Source organism: Megalobrama amblycephala, linkage group LG2 (genome assembly GCF_018812025.1).
Source record: "Megalobrama amblycephala isolate DHTTF-2021 linkage group LG2, ASM1881202v1, whole genome shotgun sequence".
Classification (NCBI taxonomy): domain Eukaryota; kingdom Metazoa; phylum Chordata; class Actinopteri; order Cypriniformes; family Xenocyprididae; genus Megalobrama; species Megalobrama amblycephala.
This window is the reverse complement of record NC_063045.1, coordinates 44,664,985-44,690,470: the sequence shown is the minus strand read 5'-3', so window position 1 is coordinate 44,690,470 and position 25,486 is coordinate 44,664,985. Positions and strand designations below refer to the sequence as shown.

At 38.2% G+C, this 25,486-nt stretch overlaps 1 protein-coding gene across 3 annotated transcripts in view; it reads left to right on the top strand.

Annotated features, from left to right (window-relative positions):
• Window positions 1-25,486, top strand: part of cadm2a (cell adhesion molecule 2a) — a 269,868-nt gene that overhangs the window by 238,495 nt on the left and 5,887 nt on the right. For 2 of the 3 annotated variants that reach the window (XM_048178481.1, XM_048178467.1), the window contains 5 exons: window positions 5,795-5,956; window positions 7,152-7,242; window positions 8,166-8,344; window positions 14,303-14,413; window positions 24,811-24,930. In XM_048178481.1, the coding sequence (XP_048034438.1) occupies window positions 5,795-5,956; window positions 7,152-7,242; window positions 8,166-8,344; window positions 14,303-14,413; window positions 24,811-24,930 (663 nt within the window). The remainder of the gene's footprint in view (window positions 1-5,794; window positions 5,957-7,151; window positions 7,243-8,165; window positions 8,345-14,302; window positions 14,414-24,810; window positions 24,931-25,486) is intronic. The other variant, XM_048178473.1, reaches the window with a different exon arrangement.

The following is a 25,486-nucleotide window of genomic DNA, read 5'->3' as shown; positions in this document are numbered from 1 at the left end:
TTCAAGATAGGATGCAGTGTGTCTGTGAAGTGATTGTAAACATGTACCAGACTGGAAAATTGTTTGAAATATAGCAGTTAGTCAGTTTACTAAAGGAGATTAGGACTAGGTTCATCACAGGCCGGGGACGGCCATTATCACCGCCCTAAAAATAGTAGAGTACTGTGGTTGGGCTTTTGATTGATTACTGGTCAGGGGTGCATTTCTTGTACAACGACGTACTGTTACTCACTATTTAACCATCATAGTATGATGCATTGTTGGAGTAATTAACTAGCTAGTCATTTCTGTTTCCTGAAACTAAAGTGACATTACGGCTGGGATCATAAATCGATGCATTGCGATTCGTGGCTCAAATGCTCACGAAGAAGAGCACTTGTGCATTCGGCTGAGTCTGAGAATGTATTTGCACCTCAGAATGCTTTTATGACACAAGATTATTGTAAACAGCCCACTGCAAACACTCTTGTAATTTGCTTCAATCTTTTCGAACTTTATGAATGATTATTTTATAGAAGGTTCAAGTGATGTGTGTGTAAGGAATTAGATGCAAGCAGAGTACAGCTGTTTCTAAAGCACGCAGTGCCATCTGCTGTTAAAAACTACACCCACAATTGATTTGAGTGGGTATTGCGCTGCATTGGGAAAATCTCCAAATCAATCCAGAATCATTTCTCAATTCGCGATGCATCGATTTTTTTGTCGCAACCCTAATGGTGCTTTTCCACTGCATGGTACGGTTTGGTACGGTACGGCACGGTACAGCATGGTACAGCTCTATTAAATAGTACCAGCTCGGTTGAGGTTCCAAGCGAGCCGTACCGATACTAAAATGTGACGTGTAAACACCGCAGATCACTAATCACTGGTCAGAGACAATCATCACAACCAGTGTCACTGGATTTGATACACGAGACACCAAACCAGTCAGTAACAGCCACCGCAGTATCATTTGTTCACATGACTTTTTTAAACGACTTGCATTAAACAACCGTCGCACACAACTTGAAAAAAGAAATGGCTGTATCGTGGTCAGTAGACAAGATGCAGACATTCCTCTTGTTGGTAGCCAAGAAGCGGATCCATGTCAGTAGAGGTGGTGCAACTATAACGATCAGTCTATCCCACCTACTTTTAAGCGGTACTAAACTGCAGTGGAAAAGCAAACCGAAAGTAAAGCGAGCTGTGCCGTGCCGTGCTGAGCCAAGTCGTACCACACAGTGGAAAAGGCCATAAATAACATGGTGCACTTTCATCCTTGAAACCACATTGGTTCAACAATATAGGACTGCCATTAATGACATCACGTTATTACTCAGATGGCGGAGTAATAACTAATCAATTAGAGATCGCAATTAATATCAGATGGTACACATTTATATGGTGATAACGATGGAACAATGGTAGTTGGATAATTTTGAGAAATGCACCCCTGGTCTGTTAACAGATTACTGTTGGCGGGGCAATTGACAACTTAGCAGAGCTTCACACTATTACAGGGTGTGGCTTTGAACAAATTGTGGGTGGGGCTTGTACCTACAAGTGTGTCTGTCACCTGTGGCGATTCCATAGCAATGACACTGATAAAACAGCTTATCCTGTGAATGTGCAGTTGCGTCCTAGTGGAGGTGATATCATCACACTGTTAGCAGTCAGACAGTGTGTGTGTGTGTGTGTGTGTGTGTGTGTGTGTGTGTGTGTGTGTGTCGGAACAGGATCATTAATTCCAACCAGGCTCAGACAATCGCATCAACAAATCCCATCTCAGTCTAGCGTATTTGACCCTAGTGAAAGAACTGCCAGCAGGGAGACTGTTTGTGTGGATTACAAAGATAAAATTGCACGGCACCAGAAGGAGCTTTTACATTGACACCCACACTGACCATTTATGAAGGATATTTGAACAGTGAGCCATGGCGGAGAGCTGTGCAGTTTGAGTAACTGATATTTATAGTGATCCTGGTTGGGGATTGGGGGCGTTTGTTGAAATAATGTTGTCGTTATCTGTTCTCATGTCTCTGGGACATTAGGATTAGCGGTAGATAGATGAGATGGGCGTTCAGTCGCTCACTGCAGAGCTCCACTCACGTGTGGAGAAACTACTGAATCTCTCACCACAGGCAAAAGATTATGCCGCATAAATAAACACAAACTGACAATTTTTGTGAGGAAATTCAAAACCGCTACCTCGAATTTAAGCTCTCGCCATGCAAACACACAGCCGACAACCAACTTCAGTCAAATACACACATAAATATCCCCCCATCCACTAGGAATGACCACTGTGTTTAGCCTGAGAGCAGTTCGCGGTGATCGGATAAAGAACGCTTTTGCTCTCTCCCCCTCTCTCTATCTTTTTCATTCTCTCTTTTTATATCCCTCTTGCGCGCTCACTAATGGGCTTGCAAAATGGGGTAGAGGCGGCGGAGATGAGCTGCACACCTTTGTGCCTCCTGTTGTTCTAAATACTTCCCTTTTAGGTGGAAAACAGCATTTGAATTCAGAACTGCTCACAGCTGAAATGAAATGCTAATCTCACCCCACGTTTTATTCTTTCCTGTTCTCGCTGCTCTCTGGGCTCACTATATGCCGTAGCTATCGCAGAGTTCCAGGAAAGCATTCCGGTTCCAGAAGGAGCACAGCGCTCAGCCTTAAAACCGAAAATTAGCGATATTTCACATTAAATTGCGTCACGTCGAATTGTGTCCAACTATGTATGTAATTACACGTGCTGATGTGTGTGTAATAAAGATTAGATGCAGTTTTAACGCTGTTGTGTGCATTAAATGAGAGCTTGTGTGTGTGTGCACTGGAGAGTGTGCGTCTGTGATAATGTTTCTATTACGGGTTTGACTTCATAAATATTAATGTAAAACATGCTGACCTTAATTTCAATTCTGTCTGCTGGCAAATCTCTCCCCTCTCACCCACTCACTAACTTACTGAGAGGGACAATATAAGTAGACAGTGTAGACAAACCCTCATTATGCTGTTTTTTTTTTTTTTTTTTCACCAGGATGGAAAGATAGTTGAATGAATGGATGAGTAAATGAATAAATAGATGATGGAGGGGAATGGGAATAATATATTTAGGCAATCAAATCATTAGAAACCAGATGATGTTCTCATTTCGTTGAGATCCAAAAGTGTGTTGTGAATGTGAGGGGGTGGGCGTCAAAATCCAGGTGAATGTCCCATGAGAGAAAGCATGTGATTGGCTGATTACTGTCAGTTAAATAATTGCTGCCTATAATTTTCACAACCTATCTGCAAATTCTGAATGGGTCAAAGCTGGTAGAAATGGACAAAATAAAAAACAAAAACTAAACTAAGCCACCTGGGAATAAAACAATTTTTTAGTGAACAATGAGCTCAGTTAAGTGAAAGGGGCACCTCCATGCCTGTTATTATTAAAAAATAATTTAATAATACCAATAAAAGATCAGGAGTGTCAGCAACATAATTTGATGTAGGTTGGTTTCAATAAATAGTATGGTAATATAAACATCAGAATAGCCTATTATAAAATTGTTTGCTTGATGATAGTGTGAAATAAATATTGTTCTATAAGCCTTTAACTAGGAAATAATCATTAAAAATAGAGATGAATTTCCGTTGTATTAAAACTCTCAAACGCAGCAAGGAGATTTTGCCTCCGTGTTTCAGAAGACCACTACATGCCACTGAGTTGTTCCAACTGTAAAATGCACTAAAGTTGATCTAAAGAAACTTCTAAAGCATGCTGGGAATCTTCACTGGCTTTAACCATGGGGTAGAACAAACTTTCCACTTCCACATCTAATTGCTGAGAGTGTTTGTCAGCTCTCAAATAAAAGTTTGTTATGTTTGTTTGTTTGTTTGTTTGGTTGATTTTTTTATTTTATTTTTTGCTCCATTCAAAGCCATACACAGTTTTATTCATCTGAACGCTCTTATGAACAGACTAACAACTGTTTATTTGTTGTATATCTGGAAATCTGGAATAAAAATGTACCCCCAACCTCTTGAATGCATCCCAAAAGAAAGAATACCCATAGAAATGTACCTTCCTCTCTGCATGTATATGTGTGTGTGTGTGGGTTTGTGTGTGTTCAGGTTTCTAAATGATATCTTCTGCATGCTCAGTTGCTCCTGAGCGGGTGGCGACACCCCCAGAGGAAGCTGATTGACAGCTTGGCAGTGATAGCAGGAGTGATGCTGGGAGCAGAAAAGTGAGGGGGAGCAAATGGAAAGAGAGAAAGAATACGATTATTCATATAGGCGAGAATTGTGTCGATTTGTACCTTACAGTTGGACCTGAATCTGAACGTTTTGGAAGGAGTGAAGTCTTTTGTAATTTTGTCTTTAAATCCACAAAAACAAATCAACAAAACATAATTTGCATAATGCACAAATTAATTCCCTTTTTCTATTTGTGTTTTGTGAACCACACTGTAAAAATTACATTGTAAAGATTTAAAGTAAAGAAAATGATTATGTAGATGAGGTAGATCATGCATCCTGTGTTGTGTTTTGATCCCATGTTTTGAAGTCCTTCAAATGTTCTATAAAGATTTTGATTTCAAATGGAAACTTTTAGAGGTTCCAAACATGATGCGAGAACCCTTTAAAGTTCTGTAGAACCATTTCTTCTAAGGGGCCATTCTCACAGAACAAGCTTTTCTGGTTAAAACACTTGACACAGGGCAGTGGAACAGAAAAAAACACAAAGTCTAGATACACATTTTTTTAAATCTTCTGAAGTTTTTTAGAATGGCATGCCATGCAAACACAATAGTCAAACACATCCATCTAGTGCATGTTTACATAGAAAAACAATGGAAAAGTAGTGCAGTAAAATGTGTGTTCTGTGTCATCAGCCCCTAAGAGTGTTGAAGTAACAGCATCGCTGTAAAATATTGTGGTTCAAAGAGTGTGATTTGATTTTAGATTCTCTCTGGTGTTGTGTAAAATGAGTATGTTCTGTGGTCCTTACATTTGTTTGAACTGTCTGGCAATAGTGAAATGGTAACTTACACTCTTAAAGATGTAATAATATCCTTTTGATGAGAAATATTGTAGTATTTGTTAAGCTCATTGAGATGCAGTGGATTAATTGCCCTGGATTTGTATTGTCAGTGCTACTAGACAGCAGCGTATGCAGCATAAGCCTATAAACGCAGAAGCTATTAACACATTGAAACAAACAAAACAAAACACAATCTGTTGTTCAACTAATGGAGTTTTCAGGAGGAAATAAGGGGAGCTGTTTTACTCTGATAAATGTCTCTTGTGCAACACTATACATCAACACTAATTCTATAGAAGAAAATCTAGGCTAATTTAATTAACGTTCAGCGAGGATTTACTTTTTTAAACCGATGAAATGAACCTGTCACAATTGCAAAAATAAATCCTGCTTCATTTGCCATGAGAATTCAGCTCAGTTAAATGCAGAAAAACAAGAATTGGATCAATATTTTCGACTTTGAGAGAGTCAGATAAGAGTTAAAGTTTTACTTTTACCAGTTTTATCCAGTTTGGGATGTGAGAAATGACAGAGGCAGGATTCAAGAGCATTCCAAACACAGCGATGTGCGTCAGTGGGTGGAAATAATGAATGCAACTCAACTCTGTCTTCACAAAACTAAAGTTTTCTATTGAAACACCAAGTCTTAAAAAAAGAGTGGTGCATCTTTCTGAACCCCTGTGTTTCACAATACTTCAAGTTCTCACTGTAACTTTGACTGTAATGTATGTGAAGCTCAGAAACACTTTTCATCTTTGTTATGCTGCTCTTATCCACTTCTCTCAGGTGCCAAAGAGGTGAATGCCAGTGGCAAGACATTCACAGTGAAGAGTTCCCTGAGGCTCCAGGTGGACCGGCAGGATGACGGTGTGGCTTACACTTGTAGAGTGGACCATGTGGCCCTGACTGCCACCCACGAAGAGACCACACAGGTCTTGGAGGTCCACTGTGAGTATAGCTGGGTCCCAACTCAACCCAACATCCCATGATGCTCAAATCCATTTTCCTGACTATAAACCTACAATAAATTACTATAAAAGGGTTAGTTCACCCAAAAAATGAACAATCTGTAATCATTTACTCACCTTCATATTCACATCTAAGAGATTTCTGTCCCTCCACTGACAGTCTACGCAACTACCAAAAAAGTGGTTTAGTCCAAATTTTCTGAAGAGACATGATCGCTTTACTCAGTTCATATGGATTCGTTTTATGATCTCTTTATCAGCTTTTTAAAGCAACAAAAAGTGGTAGTTGCGTAGCTGTCAAGGGGTTTGAGGATGAGTAAATAATGACAGAATTTTCATTTTTGGGTGAACTAACCCTTTAATGTGAAACTGCAAGTATTTTACAATGTAATTGTTTAAAAAGTAAAGAAACACTTTTAAAATGGCTTTTCTAAATAACAGTAGTGCATTATACATTGGGGTTCAAAAGTCTGAGACCGCTTTTAACATTGTTTTTCTGTATATTTTTTACAAAGGCTACTTTCAAATTAGTGTCATGTTAATGTTACATTTAAAAAAATTATACATTTTGAAAAGTGAAATTAGTATTAATTGCAGAATTTATTTTTGCTTTACGCACAGCTTTCACTTTTTAACATGAATGAATTACTGATCTTTTATGCATATTATGTTAAAGATCCTATGAAAATGCTTGAGTACAATTTTGTTGATATATTCCTATTGAAACAGAAAGTTTGGACTAGACATATTAAAGGGATAATTCCTTTTCATGAATGAGAAAGACTTTAAATGTTAAAAAATATATATGTTACAGGTTATTTTTGTTGACTTTTAGGAGTACACTTGTATATATGTTATATAAAGACATAAAACTTAATTTGGATTTCATTGGGTGTTGACTTCTTAAAGTTAACATAAAAAGTAATTTTGGCAACTTCTAAAACTTGATATATGGTGGTAAAGCAAAAATTATGCACAGTGATTACAGACATGTCATTTACCAGTTTCTCTTTGAAGCTTTGACATTTAGTCAATCTAGTGAGATGCAGTGGAGCATTTGAGCCTGAGTTATGTCACATCACTTACCTTTTGATCTCCGTAGAGTGTCATTCCTCCGCTTGGATGCTGCTGTCTGAAACAATATTTCTTTGTTCGTCTCTTTGTCTCTGTCATAGATGCTCCCATTGTAAACATCCTACACTCTGCAACCCTCCCACAGGAAGGGCAGTACCTGAAACTGGAATGTGTACCTCAAGGAAACCCCTCGTAAGCATCCACAATTTATCAGCATCTCACTGAATTATAATGCTTGCAAAAAGCTTTGGGAAGATGCGTTGCATATCTACTGCACCAAGGGGAAATCATCCTGTGGGCAGGCCTACGGCTAGCGGCTTATAACAACATGCTTGCATTAATGTGATGACTCGTGAATTTGATTCTGTTGAAATTAAACAGCTATGAATAAATAACCATTAATTCACACGGAAAACAACATTGAGAAGCTCTTATCTGTTGGTACAAGTGAAGCTAAAATAAGGCCAATATTTTCTAATATTTCCAAAGAAAAAGGTTTCAGACAAATCTTTGATAATCCAAATAGCTTAGAACTGTTCTAAGTTTGAAGCTAAAATTGAAAACTTTAAAACTCTTTCAGTGAATTTTGTATTCTCAAAGCCATTGCTGTAACTTTGTGGTGTTGTTTTCCATTGATTGTAGCATTAAAGGGGTCATTTCATCATAAGGAATCCAATTTTCCTTGATCTTTTGAAATCAGGGAAAGGATATCTTTTGAGAAAAGTCTTCATTGTACTAGGAAAACATACTGTAACTTTCAGACCTCGAAAACTTTTCCCTTGTTGACACTTGAGCTGCAAAAATTGTTTGGCTTATTCTGTATTTCCATAATATTCTAATGTCAGACAAACACATTTGAATACATGAAAACATATTTACAAAAAGAACGCCTATTTGGTGTTCAGATACTCAGTCACAGTGATGTAAGAATGAGGAACCAGAAGATATGCTATTATGTCTGTCAAACCTTGTGTTGTTTCTGGCTGTGTGTAGCACCTACAGCTTTGCAGATCCCAAAGTTCAAAGTGTTGCTATCGAAGGATGGGAAATTAAAAAAACTAAACTAAATATGAATTATGCTTTTTATTGGAAGTTAAAAATCAGTGTTTCACCAGGCCAGACCCAGTACTCTGGACTAAAGATGGAGGAGAGCTGCCAGACCTGGACCATATGATTGTCGAAGGAAGAGAACTCACATTCACGTCGCTGAACAAAACAGACAACGGCACCTACCGCTGTGAAGCCACCAATCACCTCGGCACCAGTCACGCTGAATATAAGCTGGTTATTTATGGTGAGTGATGTCGGTTAAGAAAACACAGCCCTTGCAGAAAGCATCTGCATCGCTAATCAAACCTACGTTTCTACCCTGCTAATAATTGTCATTTTATTGTGAAGCACTTGAAAGCTGCAATGCCTTGAAATGATTACTAGATCAATATCTAGCTTAAAGTGATAGTTCAGCCAAAAGTGAAAATTCATCATTTACTCAGCCTAATGTTTTTCCAAACTCATGTGCAGAACACAAAATGAGATATTTTCAAGAATGTCAGCTGTTTTTGTGCATATTATGGAAATCAATGGGACCCGAAACTTTTTGTGTCGCCATAATGTAGTCTTTGTATAAGCGAATTGTAAAAGCGAGTTTTGATTTGAGTTAATAAAGACTTAAATTTCAATTCGTTCATCATATAAAATTATTGTATTGCTTAAGAAGGCTTCACACAAATCATATGGATTCATTTCACATTACCTTTATGACGTTTACAGAACTTGAACATTTTGAGTCTCGTTGACTTTCATAATATGGGCAAAAGCTAGTTATTCTATGTTACACGCTTGAAGCGACATGAGTAAATGATGACAGGATTTTCAGTTTTGACTGAAATATTCCTTTAATTTAGTAATAATCTTCTGCATCATAAATATTGCACAAAAGATGTGTACATATGCAGCAACCCACTTTCTCTGTCTTTCTCTGACTTCGCTTAAGAGAATGACTTAGCATAACAGTAAAGCATGATGGGTCCCGATACACCCTGAGGTTCAGAGGCTACACTGCGTCCACATCTGCCATCTCTTTCATCAGAGGCAGCTGTGCGGAAACGCTCACAGGCTAAGAACGGATATGACTGTGAGCATCAAGTGGAAGAGTCTCCCCTGCCTTCTTGACACTAAACCCCTCCAGGCCGGAAAATTGTTCTCCAACCTCTCCATTCTAGAAGTTTCTTTTGTCTCACTTTCTCCTTCTACCTCAGCTTTTGTATCCTCCCACGGGCCATCTTAAGAAGATTTAATTAGCCGTTATGGTGCAGTGTAGGGGTCCAGTCAGGGGCTCATTGAAATGTCAGGACACTATAACAACAAGGAGAACCAAAGCTTTTAATGATGTTGATACTATAAAACTGACACCTTCTCCGTAGGAATAAAAAGCTAATTGGGTGTCACAAATATAAAGCACCATGTCTGAATTCATTACTGTCTTTTTAAATGGCAAAACATGATGCCGTGCTTCCATCAGTGATTAGCACAAAACCCGGAGCAGTATAATGGTCACTGTCCTTCATCAGATCACCTATCTTGTATTGTGCCAATTCAAAACGCAATATTACCTGTTCAGTATGCAGCTGAATGCTTGATATTCCAGGCAGAGGGCTACCATGTCAGTGGGGTACTTGAGAGAGAGGTATAGTCAATATTATTATTCAAATCTCACCCTTAATTAAAATTGGGCCATGACATTTAAATAAGATATTAGAGCAAGCCAATAGTATCTAGACTGTTTGAACAGGTTTGAACACTTTAATAAATCTCTATATCCCCCAACTAAAATAAAACCAAGAGCCAAAATCTCATGATCTCCTAATTCCATAAGCTGTACTTTTAAAATGAGCACAATTTCCGTTATATACTGTAGTTAGGGTTTTTTGAAGGTGAATTTCGGCTGTACTAGCTCATCAAACAGAAAAGAATAATGAATGTTTTTAAAAGTTTCCCAAACATATCTGCGATCTATCATTGGTGGGTTAAACCAATAGCCACGCCCCAAACTCACCCTATTGGTTGAGTTAGTGTTGCTATGTTGGGCTGGCCGGATGATCAAACCAACAAAGCTATGTTTTGAAAGCAATAGAGACTGTTTATATTTTTGGAGAAATCAGCCAATGAATGTGGTTTACTTGTTTTTTAACATCAAGATCATTACTCAAACTCTTCAACCATACAGTGAATGCTTATAACCCTGCCATCTGCAAGTCATTATTTTTCTAGTAATAGAATCTGGTGCCAAATTACTTGCTCTTGAGAAATTATCAGGTACTGTATGTATATGTTAAAGCTGAATTTCACAACAGCAAGTGATTTTGCACAGGATTTTATTATTAGACTGATAATGACTTGAATAATATCTTTTCACATTTTTCTGTATGGTTGAAGTGTTTCCCCATATCCCTGGGCAGGAATATACTGTTATGTGCTAATTACCTTTCAGGGGGGAAAATCTTTTATTTTTTCATTATTAAATCCATTATGAATAATGTATTTCGGAAAACAAAGATAAACTTTGTCTGATCCTTTTCAAAAAAAAAACTCCCAAGGCTCCAGCCAACAGTAGTGTTGTTTGATAAGGCAAAATTTTTACTATTGCTCTTATTTAGAGCTAGGCCTTTGTTGATATTCCTAACCCATGAATATCAACAAACCCTTTTCAGTACTGAAAGAATTAAAGTTTGATGTGTAAGTCACCCTGCACCATTTATGCTACACATGTAAATGATACCTCATATAATAAACAGTGATTGGACAATAAAATAGCTGAAACAAATCTCATATGAAGCCAATAAGCAATGACAATGCACTAAAAAACATTCAGGACACAGCCTAGCAATGCCTTGAGTTTCACATGGCCCAGCATCACTTACATTTTCCTCAGAAAATGCACAAATCTAGCCGTGAGCTGCTGTTTACTAATGTCTGCCCCTGAAACCTGTGGTTTGTCTAATTTCTAGTTAGCCAGGGCTAGTAGCTGATGTGCAATTTTGAGCTATCAGTTGGATTACTCTGCTTGTCTGCTTGAGTCCATTAGTATGAAGGCAGACTGGTGATTTAGCTTATCAACTTGAGCCCAACTCTCCTCTCCTGTCCTTATCACTGTGCTAAACATGCTTTATGCATGCAAAACAGCTGCCAGCATTACACTGATTGTGGAACCAAATCACATTCAAGAGGCTTAAATGATACCCCCTGTTTTAAAAGCATAAATCACTCAAATTAAACTGCACCTTGAAATTATATGAGATTATGAGTCAACTTTGCTTTTTCGTAAGAACATTTTAGCCTGGCCCCTTTTACTTAGAATACACACCGATCAGGCATAACATTATGACCTCTGACAGGTGAAGTGAATAACACTGATTATCTCTTCATCATGGCACCTGTTAGTGGGTAGGATATATTAGGCAGCAAGTGAACATTTTGTCCTCAAAGTTAATGTGTTAGAAGCAGGAAAAATGGGAAAGCTTAAGGATTTGAGCGAGTTTGACAAGGGCCAAATTGTGATGGCTAGATGACTGGATAGGGCATCTCCAAAACTGCAGCTCTTGTGGGGTGTTCCTGGTCTGCAGTGGTCAGTATCTATCAAAAGTGGTCCAAGGAAGGAACAGTGGTGAACCCGCGACAGGGTCATGGGCAGCCAGGGCTCATTGATGCATGTGGGGAGCGAAGGCTGGCCCGTGTGGTCCGATCCAACCGACGAGCTGTAGCTCAAATTGCTCAAGAAGTTAAAGGGTTAGTTCACCCAAAAATTAAAATTATGTCATTAATGACTCACCCTCATGTCGTTCCAAACCCGTAAGACCTCCTTTCATCTTCGGAACACAGTTTAAGATATTTTAGATTTAGTCCGAGAGCTTTCTGTCCATCCATTGAAAATGTATGTGCAGTATACTGTCCATGTCCATAAAGGTTATAAAAACATCATCAAAGTAGTCCATGTGACATCAGTGGGTTAGTTAGAAGTTTTTGATGCATCTAAAATACATTTTGGTCCAAAAATAACAAAAACTACGACTTTATTCAGCATTGTATTCTCTTCCGGGTCTGTTGTTCATCCGGGTTCACGACTCGGGTTCAGTGAACCGCAGCGCGCTGCTGACGTGTTATCTGGTGCGCCAGAGTTTCGTTTAAAGTCTGAGGGAGACGCACGCTGTATTCAAGCTATTTTTTAAAATGGTGTGTATTCAAGCTATTTTTTAAAATGGTGTGTAAGTGTGCATGTCGCGGATGTCCTAATCGCCAAAAACAACGACGTAAAAGTGCATTACCAACGCCGACAGATGAAAGGATTCAATGGAATCAATTCAATGGAAAGGATTCCGGAATGACGATGACCCTGCCCCAAATGGCGCACTTCATGTGGACTTTCGGTCTCGTGGACTTAAATTGCGCGTGCTCGCCGAGTCTATGAGTCCGTAGGCCGTCCCATTCAGCATTTTAACGCTCTGAAGTGTGCTCAGCAGCGTCCCCTTTGTACCCTTGAAGCGGTCTTCCGCAAAGCCCGCATAGATGCAGGCTCCGCACACTTTAACTACCCAGGAATCTTTGCGAAATGCCAATCAGACAACGGATGGGAGGAGATTTCGCTCAAGAACAAAAGATGACATGGCTGAGAAGAAAATATTTAAGTGTAGGTTGTTACCTACAGTTTATACAAACATTATGGTCATCGACCAGTGGTTGATATCTCAAACATAATAATAGCACGTTGAATAATACGATCGCATTATGATTCATTAAATAAATAGAACCGAATGTCAGGGCTTTACTGAGTCATATGTAAACCTAGTATTTATATTTAAACCTGTAAATTCATCTGAAATTCACGCACATGTTTATTATGTGTTAAAATTGTAATCTTGGTTCAAATGGAACATTATGTCCACCGCCGAAAGTGCCAACAGTGGGCACGTGAGCATCAAAACTGGACCACAGAGCAATGAAAGAAGGTGTCCTTGTCTGATGAATCACGTTTTCTTTTACACCACGTGCGTCGCTTACCTGGGAAACACATGGCACCAAGATGCACTATGGGAAGAAGGCAAGCCGGCGGAGGCAGTGTGATGCTTTGGGGAATGTTCTGCTGGGAAACCTTGGGTCCTGCCATCTATGTGGATGTTACTTTGACAGTAACCACCTACCTAAGCATTGTTGCAGACCATGAACACCCTTTCATGGAAATGGTATTCCCTGGTGGCTGTGGCCTCTTTCAGCAGGATAATGTGCCCTGCCACAAGGCAAAAATGGTTCAGGAATGGTTTGAGGCACACAACAATGAGTTTGAGGTGTTGAATTGACCTCCAAATTCCCCAGATCTCAATCCAATCGAGCAACTGTGGGATGTGCTGAACAAACAAGTCCAATTATGGAGGCCCCACCTCGCAACTTACAGTACTTAAAGGATCTGCTGTGGACATCTTGGTACCAGATAACACAGCACACCTTCAGCGGGTCTAGTGGAGTCCATGTCTTGATGGGTCAGGGCTGTTTTGGCAGCAAAAGGGGGACCAACACAATATTAGGAAGGTGGTCACAATGTTATGCCTGATTTGTGTATATTGCAATAAAGTGTGATCAGATTTCTATCCAATCACACTGGAGACTGAAATGCAAGGTGTAATGCAAGTTTTTTTTTTTTTTTTTGAGTAGCATCTGCTCTTTTTACATTTTTAAAGATGCACTAATATCAAGCTCTAAGCTGCTCTGACATTAGGATATATTATTAGGAACAAAAGGCATGTTATGGTGATTGTTCTCCACATTTCCCCCCGCATTTCAGCAGTGCAGACCGCTTTTGATATTTCATCAAATATTTATGCATTTCTCTCTGCATGAGGCTTGCTTTTTCTACCATTTTGTGAGCAAAACTTATTTTGCTATCATCTATTGGCTTGATATATTATACACAAACCAAACTCATTATCCATAAACATCATAAGAAAGACATACATTTCTGGAATGTCAGGTGTCCTGTACATGCTGTTTTTTTGTTTTTTTTTAATAGTTTATTCATGTGTGCTTTGTTGAAATAAATCCATTAAGTTTTGATATGCATTGTGTCAGCATAGAACTATTGTGTTTCATTTGTTCCATTGTTATGGTAATGTTTTCTTCCCCCTTGTCATTGTTGTTTTATCTTACGTCCGTCCCTTTCTGTTTACATGTTTGTTGTCATTGTTTTTTGTTGCGTATATGACAGATGCCCCCACCACACCGTCACCATCCACAACCTCCCCTGCACCCACCCTCCCAGACACTACAGGTCCCTTAGACTCCAAGCATCTCAATTCTGCTGTCACCGGTAACAGAGGTACTGTACAAAACCACTGCCCTTCCTCCTTATCCTCCTTGTCTCCCTCACACACTTCCCTTTGCATCCCTATATCTCTCTTTCTTCTCCCCAACCTGGTTTCTTCTGACTCAAATCTGCAGCTCCAAGGACATCTGGAGAGGAGTGTTTTTGTACCCTACAGTCACTCTTCTGCACCCTTGTGTGTCCTCATTTAGTTCCTATCTCCTCCATCCTCCACTCACTTAGGTTCTAACTATGATTTCTAGCATCTCAAATGTGACAGTTTGAGCCCTTTATATGTCTTTATCTTCATTCAACCCATCTTATTAAAGGAATGAATCAACAAAAATGAAAAAATGTCATTGTTTATTCATGCTAGTGTCAATTCAAACCTGTATGCAATACTTTTTTTCTATTGGAGAATTTAAGAATCATTACAGAACAACTTCCCCCTTACTGAAGCTGAAGTTGTTTAGACTCCAAAAATGGTGCAACTGAGCCAGGTTTCACCTTAGTGTCACAAAATACCACTCAGGGCTTTATGCTTACTATTTTTTTTCCCAAGAAGCACATGTGAAAAGTTGAAAAATTTAGGAGAGCAATTAAAACCTTTAGGGGTGCAATAAATAATTTATCAAATAGTGCAACTGTAATAAACAGATACCAGTACAATACTATTAAAATCTATACTGTATATTGAATAATATGTTAATGTTTTGCCGGCTGCTCAATCAAAAAGATAAATTATGCACTCTTACAGCCATCTACTGCATAATATAATATAAACACCATAAAGTAAACACTGTTATAATTCATCAGCAGTAGATCTCAAGCAATATATTGGCATAAACGCATGGTATTAATTGGTAGACCGCATTTTGACTTTGAAACATGCTGCACTACTGCTCGCATTTATTTACTGAAATCATATTCTTTTGAAGTTTAATCACATTAGGCCATATCACAATTCACGTTTTTCCATTCCCAAATTTAAGACCTCTTAATAATAAAGATGTTTGATATACCATTTAAGATATTTATTAAGATATTAAGATATACATTTTACAGTATCTATTTTTAGTCGCAAATGTGAGTGTTGAGCCCTGTCACTGGTATTGATATATTTGATATATCACAGTGTCAAACAGCATATGAGTTTTGGTGGTAAGTAAATGTGTGTTGGATGCACATTTGGTCACCCTTACTATCCTCTCCCTTGGATAAGTTTGTGCATCTTTAGAGGATCTGAACAATGGTTCTCATCAGTTAAGTAGCTAGACACCAAGCCTGGAGGCATATCTGTACCATGTGACGTGTTCTTTAGATCCTTGCAGTGAATGCGGTCTCAGGGGTATCAGGGTCTGTTTTGTTTTTTGTTTATGAACGCTTCAGCTAAATATAGACAGTGTGATTTATAAGGTGTATCTAAAAATTTTCGCAATCCCCGTGGACTCTCCAAAGGGTCGTTTGAATGTCTGCCTATTTTTGTGCCACTTGTGGTATAGCCCTGTTGGTGCAACTTTGAGGGAAGTTTGTGGCTGTGTTTGTATTGTATCATGGTTCTATTCTTCAAAGTGGCTTACTTGGTTAAATTTGAGGATAACACGGACTAAACATGGGATTTTGTGCAGATTAAAGTTTATCCTGCATCAGTATGTTATCAGCAGGCTGACTATTCCTAAGGATATCCAAGTTTTATGGCAGGTTATGATGGAATTATCCTTAAACTGCATCGTGTTTACTACCAGAGTCAACCAGAATGGAATCAGCTATTTGTGAAAAAATACCACACATATGCCTTCTGCTGAAGCAAATTTCTCTCTGAGCTTTTAATGCTGAACGTCTGCAGTGTTAACAGATCTTATTTCTTTAAATGCATTAGCAGCTCGTTCTCCTGCCTGCGATCAATGAGGGCGTACCAGCAGCGAATTTCTGGCCTCATCGTTCTGCCAGGCTTAATGGGAATAATAACTCTTCCTCAAAGAAACACGGGGCCCAGACGATGCCATCAGTGCGTCTCCCATCCCTGTTAAATCTCCCAAATGCGTTTTTATGGCTTGCAAATTAGCTGTGACCTTAAGAAGCTGAAAGGTTGAGTAAAGTACAGGGGATGCTGAGAATTTAAAAATATTTACAGCTCACTTTTCATAATCAGCATGAAAGCGCCCTGCCGTAGACCCCTGCGCTGTTATTGTCCCACAGAGGCACTTTTACAGGGATAATGATTGGTCATGCCTTTTGTCTTTGGACAGGGAGAGGAAAGTGCAGAAATTTATCTGTTTTAGGGAGGGTCTGGGTTTGGGTTCATTAGCCAAGGCCAGAAATGAAAGGGAGCACAACAAAGCACAGCAGTTTTGCAAAATTATTACAAAACTTTTTAAACTTGTCCAGCGTCTGCCAAGAATTACTCGGCTTAATTGGATTTAACTCCAGGACATAAACATAGAAGGGTCTATCGTGGAAGTACTGAAGTTTTTGAAGCTTTGAAATATGTTGGCTTGAAAAAAAAAACCAATTATTTCGAATTATGTCCTATTATTTCCGCTGTAGGTCACTGTGGATTCCACCAAGACCCTTTGTCAAAAGAGACGCATTATACATGGCTGGAAACTACTAGCCTCCTGCAAGGAGTCTCGCAATGTGGAGTGAAACATATGTTTCTTGAAGCGTTGACCAGAAACCTAGCAATTACTCAACATGGCCACACCGCAGGAGCATAATGGGCAGACGTGGGCCTGTCAGTTGTGGCCTGGATACTGCCTCGTTCATGGGCTGTAGTCCCAGTAAGAAGCAAACAAATGAGCAATCCTCAGAGAATCATTTGCAAGTTCCAATTCTTTGTTCCTGGTCTGCAAGCAATGCATGCTGCCTTGGAAAGCTTTGTTCATCCAATTAGTGCTTTACGAGAAGTCTAGAGCCACGTTTTAGTTTCTCAAGTTATTTCATGTGAACACTTGTAGCTGCGTATGTGTGAATCGAAGACGAGGTTTATCATGATTCAGTGTGATTAAAATGACGGAGAAGCTATTATGATTTTCGAGACTTTTTACAGACTGCACATTCATGTTCCAGTAAAAATGACCTTTTCAAAATGACCTTTACAACCTAAACCTAATACAATTTAAGAGAACTAGGGGGAAAAAACTTTCAAATTAATTTCATATTGTTCCTTAATCCGTTTGACATTTGTTACCCATGTAAAAGAGATTGATAGGATTGCGTTCTCGTTTGGTTAGCAAAACGCAAAAAAGTACACAAGCAAAGTCATGGAGAGAAAATGCTGTATATTGTAACATTTTCTTGTAAAGTCTATTAAATTGCAATATAGAATTATAGGCTAGCAAACATCAACAGTTTGGTTACCTTTTGTCTGAAATTTGAATGAATTTGCCAGTTAATCTCAAATATGTGCTCATATTCATTATTTCCTGTAATAATCGATTAGCACAGTGATTTCATTTTTTGATAGGTCAGTTATGTGTGATGGCAAAGCGTAAAGGCAGTAAACACCCCCAGGGATGTAGGAACAATCTGAAATGTCGGAGGGACACATTATAAACCTTATCAGCTTGGCTCATGAATATTAATTAGATGACTTAACATTTTGTCCTTGCTAAATAGCTGGTAAGTGACCGCTAGCCATAGTAAATTACCACTTACATAGATGCTTTATTTGGTCTTAAAATCTTTATAGGTGGCTGCAAATTTCTTTCTTGGCACAGCAGCAAAACTCTTAAAATATAATTATTATTTCCCAAAAAGTGGAGGGGCACACTTTGAAATATCTAAAAGCATTATAATATTTGCAGTGCTCCTGGGCACAATCCATCTCTGCAATTTCTACAGACATTACTTATCCTGTATGAATTGACGTTAAACATTACAAACAATTACTTTAGATACATATATCCAGAAAACGAATCCCGAATAGGGTTTTAGAAGTGTAGAGTGAGAATTTCATCTTGGAAAAAATTCATCCTGCTGCTTATTCTCAATAAAAGGATTAAAATGATTTTAAACTCAATATCTATGAACATCTTAGAATTATTAATTTAAACTTCAAAAAAGGTGTGTTCCAGGATGAAAAAGCATTTCCTCAGAGGGGCTGCCAGAGGACACCAGCAAAAAAAAAAGTCTCTGTTTAAATGGATAAGCCAAAGTTTCAGCTGTTTCAGCTGCCGTGTCCCTGGAGGGTCAGTTAAATATTGAGACAGGAGTCCTGAGCGCCCTCTTTTCTCTCCTTTCTGAAAATGACACAACACAGGAGGAATTAAAATGTAATGCAAAGGTCTTTTTCCTCAGTCACACAGCACGGTTATTGATGATCTGTCACATTAAGTCATGTCGAGGGAAGACTTATGGTAACAATTTAAAATATAACAGGAAAGGAAAAAAGAAAAATCATTAAACTCTGCCACCGAATATGAATTACGAATAAGACTCTCTTCATTCATTTAGTTTCTGTGGAAAAGAGACACTTTAAGTAATCCTCTGGAAGCCTTGAGCTGCTTTAATTTGCCGAAATGAACACTCTCGCCCAGCATTCACTGCAGATCAAATTTGAAGCATGACGGCCTAATTATGAATTTTACAGTGTAACATCTCCAAATCATTCAGTATCTTGCCTGCTCTTGCCTCTCGGTGGAGAACACCTGTATTTGTTTTCTTTTTCACCCTATTTGGGTTCAATCATTCTGTCTCTCTCCAGACACACTTTTTTTTAACCACAATTAGAAGCTGTAATTTGTTTTGAAAATCTAATTAAACCATGCTGACCAACTCAGCGGTCACCTTTGCCCCCGTTTGGCTTTAGATCAACTCTCAAGAGCATCCGGTATGTAAATCAGCTCTCTAAAAGACGGGTCATTTAAGAGGCTGCTGTGCTGGGCAAAGGGATGTGAAAGATGGCCAACAAGCATTTAGCCTTTTTTTTCCCTTTCTGCGTGGATGGTGAATGAATGGAATGGTTGATTTGGATGTTTAATGTTTAACATTAATTTCCTAGATTGGGCTCCCATGAGGGCCACAACTTGAATACAAAAGCCTCCATTTCTTCCTGGTAACAGTTTTTCATTAGACACAACTGTCAAATGTTCTATCTCAGCAGAAAATGGGGAATAATTGACTTATTAAACAGTGCATTAGGCCATCATTTATCTTTATTTATTTATTTACGGAGTCCTAGAGACCTCTAATATGATTTAATTGGCTGGCTTTTACTGCTTCCAATGTGTTGTGAAGAGAAGTGAGCCTGTACATGCAGGAAGAGAATAAGAACTATAGGATCTGTAAGTGAGGCAGAATATTCATATCCCCTCCTAGACAGAAAAGACACTATAATGTCCATTAACTGGGAAATCGGCCAAAGCTATGCTTTTAGATTGTTTAAGAGACTGTAAAATTCTTATAAAATACTTATAGGATGTTTTATTGACCTGTTTCTGGGGCTTGTGGGTACCAAAAAGGTCTATAATACCTAGAGAAATCCATTCGTTAGCATTCCCATTCATCTCAGCGGCAGTTTCTCAGCTCATGTAGCTTTTTGAATTTTCATCAATGGAGATAAATGCTTTTTACCCACCGAACGAGCAAAAAAACCCTCTCCAGATTTTCATATAGAGTACAGTACGTTTACCATGAGATACATTGTTCCTCTGTGTCTTTATTTACACTTATTTTATATGCCATTTTTAAACTTTTCTATCCATTTCTGTGCCAATGGCATCACCAAATGGAACTGCAAAAATAATCACTTTACTCTCCCGCTTTTGTTGGTTGTTTAAACAGATAGTCTCGCCCAAAACTCACACCACAGGTGGAGTCAATGTACCTGTAAATTACTTATAGTCATCACTGCATATTAAGTTAAATAGGACAAAAGTATTTTAACAAAAAAAAAAATCTCTAAAATATTAAAATATATAAGTAAACCTTTTTCTGAGCCTTAAATTTGTAAGTAACCTATTTAAATGTGGAAGTTGCAGATGTTCTCAGACACTGAGGACTAATGTTGATGTATGGTAAACAGCTTAATATCCAGCCGAGTTTCTAATCAAGTCTAATGAGCTCACACTTAAACTCATAATTTGGTTAATAACGCCATCTTTCCATTCCACTGCATTTTACAATTTATGCGTAATTTGGTTTGCTTCTGGTTGATTGTGGTGGAACATTTAAATCCAAGAGTCAGAGCAAATCATGCATATAGCAATCAAACATAAATGCCATTGAATAGCTTGTGCTGGATTTTCATATTAGGTGATTTATTGGGAGGTTTCCATTCAATTTGCTTTCCGCATAGACTTTAAACGAGGTTGGTGTTTTGATATGTTACAATTCTTTCGCTAGGCCAACCATCTTTCTTCACCTTTCAATTTGGAAGCACATCAGCAGTCGCCCAGTAAATGTTAATTTCCAGTGTTCGATTGTACCATGAAGGTGAAGCTTTCCAGTTCAGCACTTTCTCTGTTACTGTCCTTCAATAGCCCAATGATGTAAAGAAGATCACCGAAGCGTTAACGTTCGTTTTCCTTCATCCGTTTTACACTTAGCCCACGCTCACCGTCGCCCTTTTAAGGCATTTATGCAAATATCTCCAAGATTACGGTAACAATAATCTCCTAGACAGCATGTGCCATTCCTTCTGAATTAGCATGTGGAGTTAATGGTAACGCTCACCTTGAAATGTCATCCCGACAAGAGCGCAACATGGCCGCCCCTGCTGCTCCTGCACCCCCGAGGCCTCTTCTTAACCCCCTACCATGTGGATTTGTTAAAAGAGTGTTTCCTGCAGGTTTCTCCTCAGAAATTCTTTCCTTTAAGAATTCATGTGACTGCAGGGGTTTGTGCAGTGGGTGCGTTTTTCAGCGTTGTTTAGCCAGAGCCGGATTGAAAGCCTCTTCTTGAAAGATCGGTGTGGTTTCACTGCTGTTAATTTGCCAGAGCCACACAATGCAGGGGCCAGGGGAAGAAATTCTGAATATTAAAATAGGAATGTGCGTGCGGTGCTTCAATATTAAATCATAAGGGAAGGACTGTCGCAGGCCTTATTAAAAGATAATGTGTGCAGGGGGAGAGGAAACATATCACTTCTCTGTTGGTGGATCTCGCTATGTTATGCATGTCTATGGACAAACGCTCTGATGAGTTAAAAATAAAAAAGAAAGAAAAAGAAAGTCAAGTGCAGGGTCTCTAAAGGAAAATCTGTGGTGTTTTTTCCCCTTTTTCCATGTTCTCTTAGAATTTATGCTAGCAAGTGAGTTTTTGGCTAAAAACTTTAAAATGGTCAGTTCTGTTACCAAGGTAGAGTAACAATGTTGACAGTATGTAACAGAATTGACAGTAACCGAGTTGACAAACAATACTATAAAGAAGTCAGTTTTTTCGTTAAATGTAAAAAAAAAAAAAAAAAAAGGAAGTAACTTGTGTTTGGCAAGCAATGGATCATTAAAATTGAATATGTTTTTCAATAAGATACTGGAAAGAATACTTTCCTTAATTTTTTTAAAATTATTTCTTTCCAATTAAATAATCACTCATTTATATATCAGACAAACCGTAACAGTTAAAAAGTAAACTGACCCTAGTGGATTTTGATCACAACATAAAAATGCAATTTTATAATCAATTTGCATGAATATGGTATGAAAAATATAGTGGTTTCCAGAAATGAAACCTTTGTGTCATTTTCTTATATTAGATGGTGGTTAAAATTTGTTAAATAAATAAATAAATTTGCTGTGTTTTTCTGCTTTTTTGCCAATATTATCCTGTTATTGTGAATATAATATGTATACTTTTGTCTTTTTTTACTAAAAAAATATGCTAGGTATACCAAAAGATGATACAGGTTGTATAGTACAAACCTTAAAGTTTATCATAAATATGATTTATTATAAGTTACAAATATACTGTGCAAAATTCTTAGGCACATCAGTGTTTTCACCCCCCAAAAACTGGTTTTAAGCCAGTTATTTATATATTTACACTTCCATACATTCCTTTTGTCATTAATTGTAATAATCCAGTGAGATTTTTGAATGCACAAGGAGTTTGACAAAAGCCGGTGCACCACATGAAGATCTGATCTCACCATCATCGAATCCGTCTGTGATTACATGAAGAAACAGATGAAACTGAGGCAAGCTAAATCCAGAAGAACTCTGGCCATGTCTCTAAGACATTTAAAGAAACCGACCTGCAAAGATACAGTACTGTGAAGAGTTTTAGGCACTTGTGTGAAAATGCTGTAAAGTGAGGGTGCTTTCAAAAATACTGTCATAAATAGATTTTATTTATCAATTAACTTCTATTAACTAAATCAAATCAATATTTGGTGTGACCACCCTTTGCATTTAAAACAGCTTTTTGTCCAGGTACACTTGCACATCGTTTTTCAGGTAGCTTTGCCGGAAGGTTTCTTTAAGCATCTTGGAGACACGGCCACAGTTCTTCTGGATTTGGTTTGTCTCAGTTTCATCTGTTTCTTCATGTAATCACAGACGGATTCAATGATGGTGAGATCTGATCTCCATGTGGAGTACTGGCTGTTGTCAAACTTATTGTGCATTCAAAAATCTCACTGGTCTATTACAATTAATGGCAAAATGAATATTTGGAAATGTAAACTGATATTTCCTATTGACACACTACAGCAAAATATATAAATAACTGGCTTAAAACCCTTTTTTGGGGGGTGAAAATATGTGCCTAAGACTTTTGCACAGAACTGTATATATACAAGTCTACACCCTAAAAATGACTTTTAAAGAGTCATTATTTGAAAATTATTCTAAAATCCTATAAAAAGTTGACCCTAAGAAAGCGTAAGGGCAGAAGCTGTACACCACTCTTGTTTTTGCGTTGACTAATGAAATGAACTATGTAACTCCTTCTCCCTAACTGTAGAAATTATCCTTAATATAGTTAGAGATTACCAGGCCTCTCACTTTCAATGGACTCACCCTAGGACGGCATTCAGCATGGCAACCCCACTGCGCATTGATAAAAATAGAGAGAGGACAGAGAAGGGCTAATTATCACAACACTAAGGGGATGTACTTGAGATTCACAGTCTAATGTTCAGGGACAAAAGTGTCTGAACACATACCAGTACAGAGATTTCGAATGGCAATACCAAGAATTTTTCTTGTTACTTTGCTACTTTGCTTACTCTACCATTTGAAGCCGAGGCCGTTTGATAGCCGAACTAAAGTCACACATACCTGCTGTGAAATACTTTTTGGGACTTAAGTTTGATTTATTGATGTCATAAAAATTGAGAGAGTTTAATACCACAGCCTTTCACTGTTGGAAATTCAGAAACATGTGCCTGTCAGATACGAGGAACCGTTCCACATTTCATATTTCAGCGAGCCGCTAAAAGGGTGATAGAGATCTGCACATATTTTGTTTTTTTATTGTGATTGATTGTCACGGGGAAGTCAGATGCAGCTTGTAGGTTTTTATACTCCTCCTGTAAACACAACAAAGAGAAGAAATGCTATTATTGAGAGGGAGAGAGAGAGAGAGAGACTGTGAGATGTCAATCAGAGGGATGGAGCCGACGTCGATCCGAGGTAGGATTCTCCATTACTGAAATGAGAGCTGATGGACTGTTTGAATGGCTCTCTGGCCCTGAGTTTATCCCGGCTTTGTGCGGCTGATACAGTAATTGCAGGCAGTGATTAGGAAGCTCCCGCAGCACAAAGCACAGCCCGGATTAAACGCACACGCTGTGGCAGATGCAACGCATGCTGTCAATTATAATATACCACTCCAAATGGCACTAAGCGGGGAAATAATAAAGAACCACAGCTTGCAGAGAGAAAGGAGATGGGCCCATCTTATAAATTAACAAAGGTCGAAATGAAGTCGCCCACAATTTGAACAGCAGGTCTTGTCCTCTACAAAGAGCTTTGCACTACTCTACACCCTTAAAAAAGGTTCTTTATTCGGTCCATGGAAACTTTTCAATGCACAAAAAGTTCTGTTGTAGTGGAAAAAGGTTCTTTATATTATTAAAATGTTCTTCACACCAAGGAACGACACATCACTACTGGTAAGATGTTCCACTAGGAGATTTGTTCCTAGAGCATCAGTGACCCCGTTGAAAGGACTTTTGACCATGTTGCGTATGTTTGGAAAACACTGTGTTTGTTATGGCTCATGTCTTCCTCTTTACTTTCATTCTGTGCATGCATAAAACCCTGTCAAACCCCCATATGGCTCGACCTGTCAGTTCAGAGAGACTTTATACTCCTCGACCAGCCCCCTAACTATAGTTGAGCAGACAGGAGAGGGCTGAAGCTTTAGTCCAAACTATCTGTTGTCAACCTGCTGATATTTTGAAAGGTAAAAGTAACAAGAAAGGTTACCAACAATGCTTTCTCCTTCTCTCTCTCGCTCTCTTACAGATCCTAATGCCCAGAAAAATGTGCCAGATCACGCTCTAATCGGTGGAGTAGTCGCTGTTGTCGTTTTCGCCACTTTGTGCTTAATTATTGTATTGGGACGCTACCTGGCACGGCATAAAGGTAAGATTTTCCTTTACTGTCTGTTAAATCTGGATACAGTGATACCCAAAAATACATCATTTACAGTGGGCATCAAATTCCTGAGACCACATGTGATTCAAAACCTGCAAATAAATTTTAGTCACTTGAATTTAAAATAAGTAAACACTGCTGTCATCAAAGCAAAAAAGTAGCAGACCAAATACAAAGACATTGTGAATGTGTATATGTATATATATATATATATATATATAACATTTCAAATAAAATAACATTTTATCTATATAACCTACACTGAAGTAAAAATTACTATTTTACTTACTATTTTTTTTATTTTTATGTTGGCTTATTGCTTTCAATAATATTTTTTAATTAATATTTCACAATAATATCTTAATCAACTTTTGACTGGTAGTGCATAAAATTTACTAGCATTGTCACAAGTGGTCTCATACTTTTGGACCCCAGTGCATATATATATATATATAGTTATGTTAAAATTTCTGTTTCTTGAAATACTTAATATCACTTCTTCATTTCGTTGACGCTTTATTTTACAGTCCTTGTTACATGTATT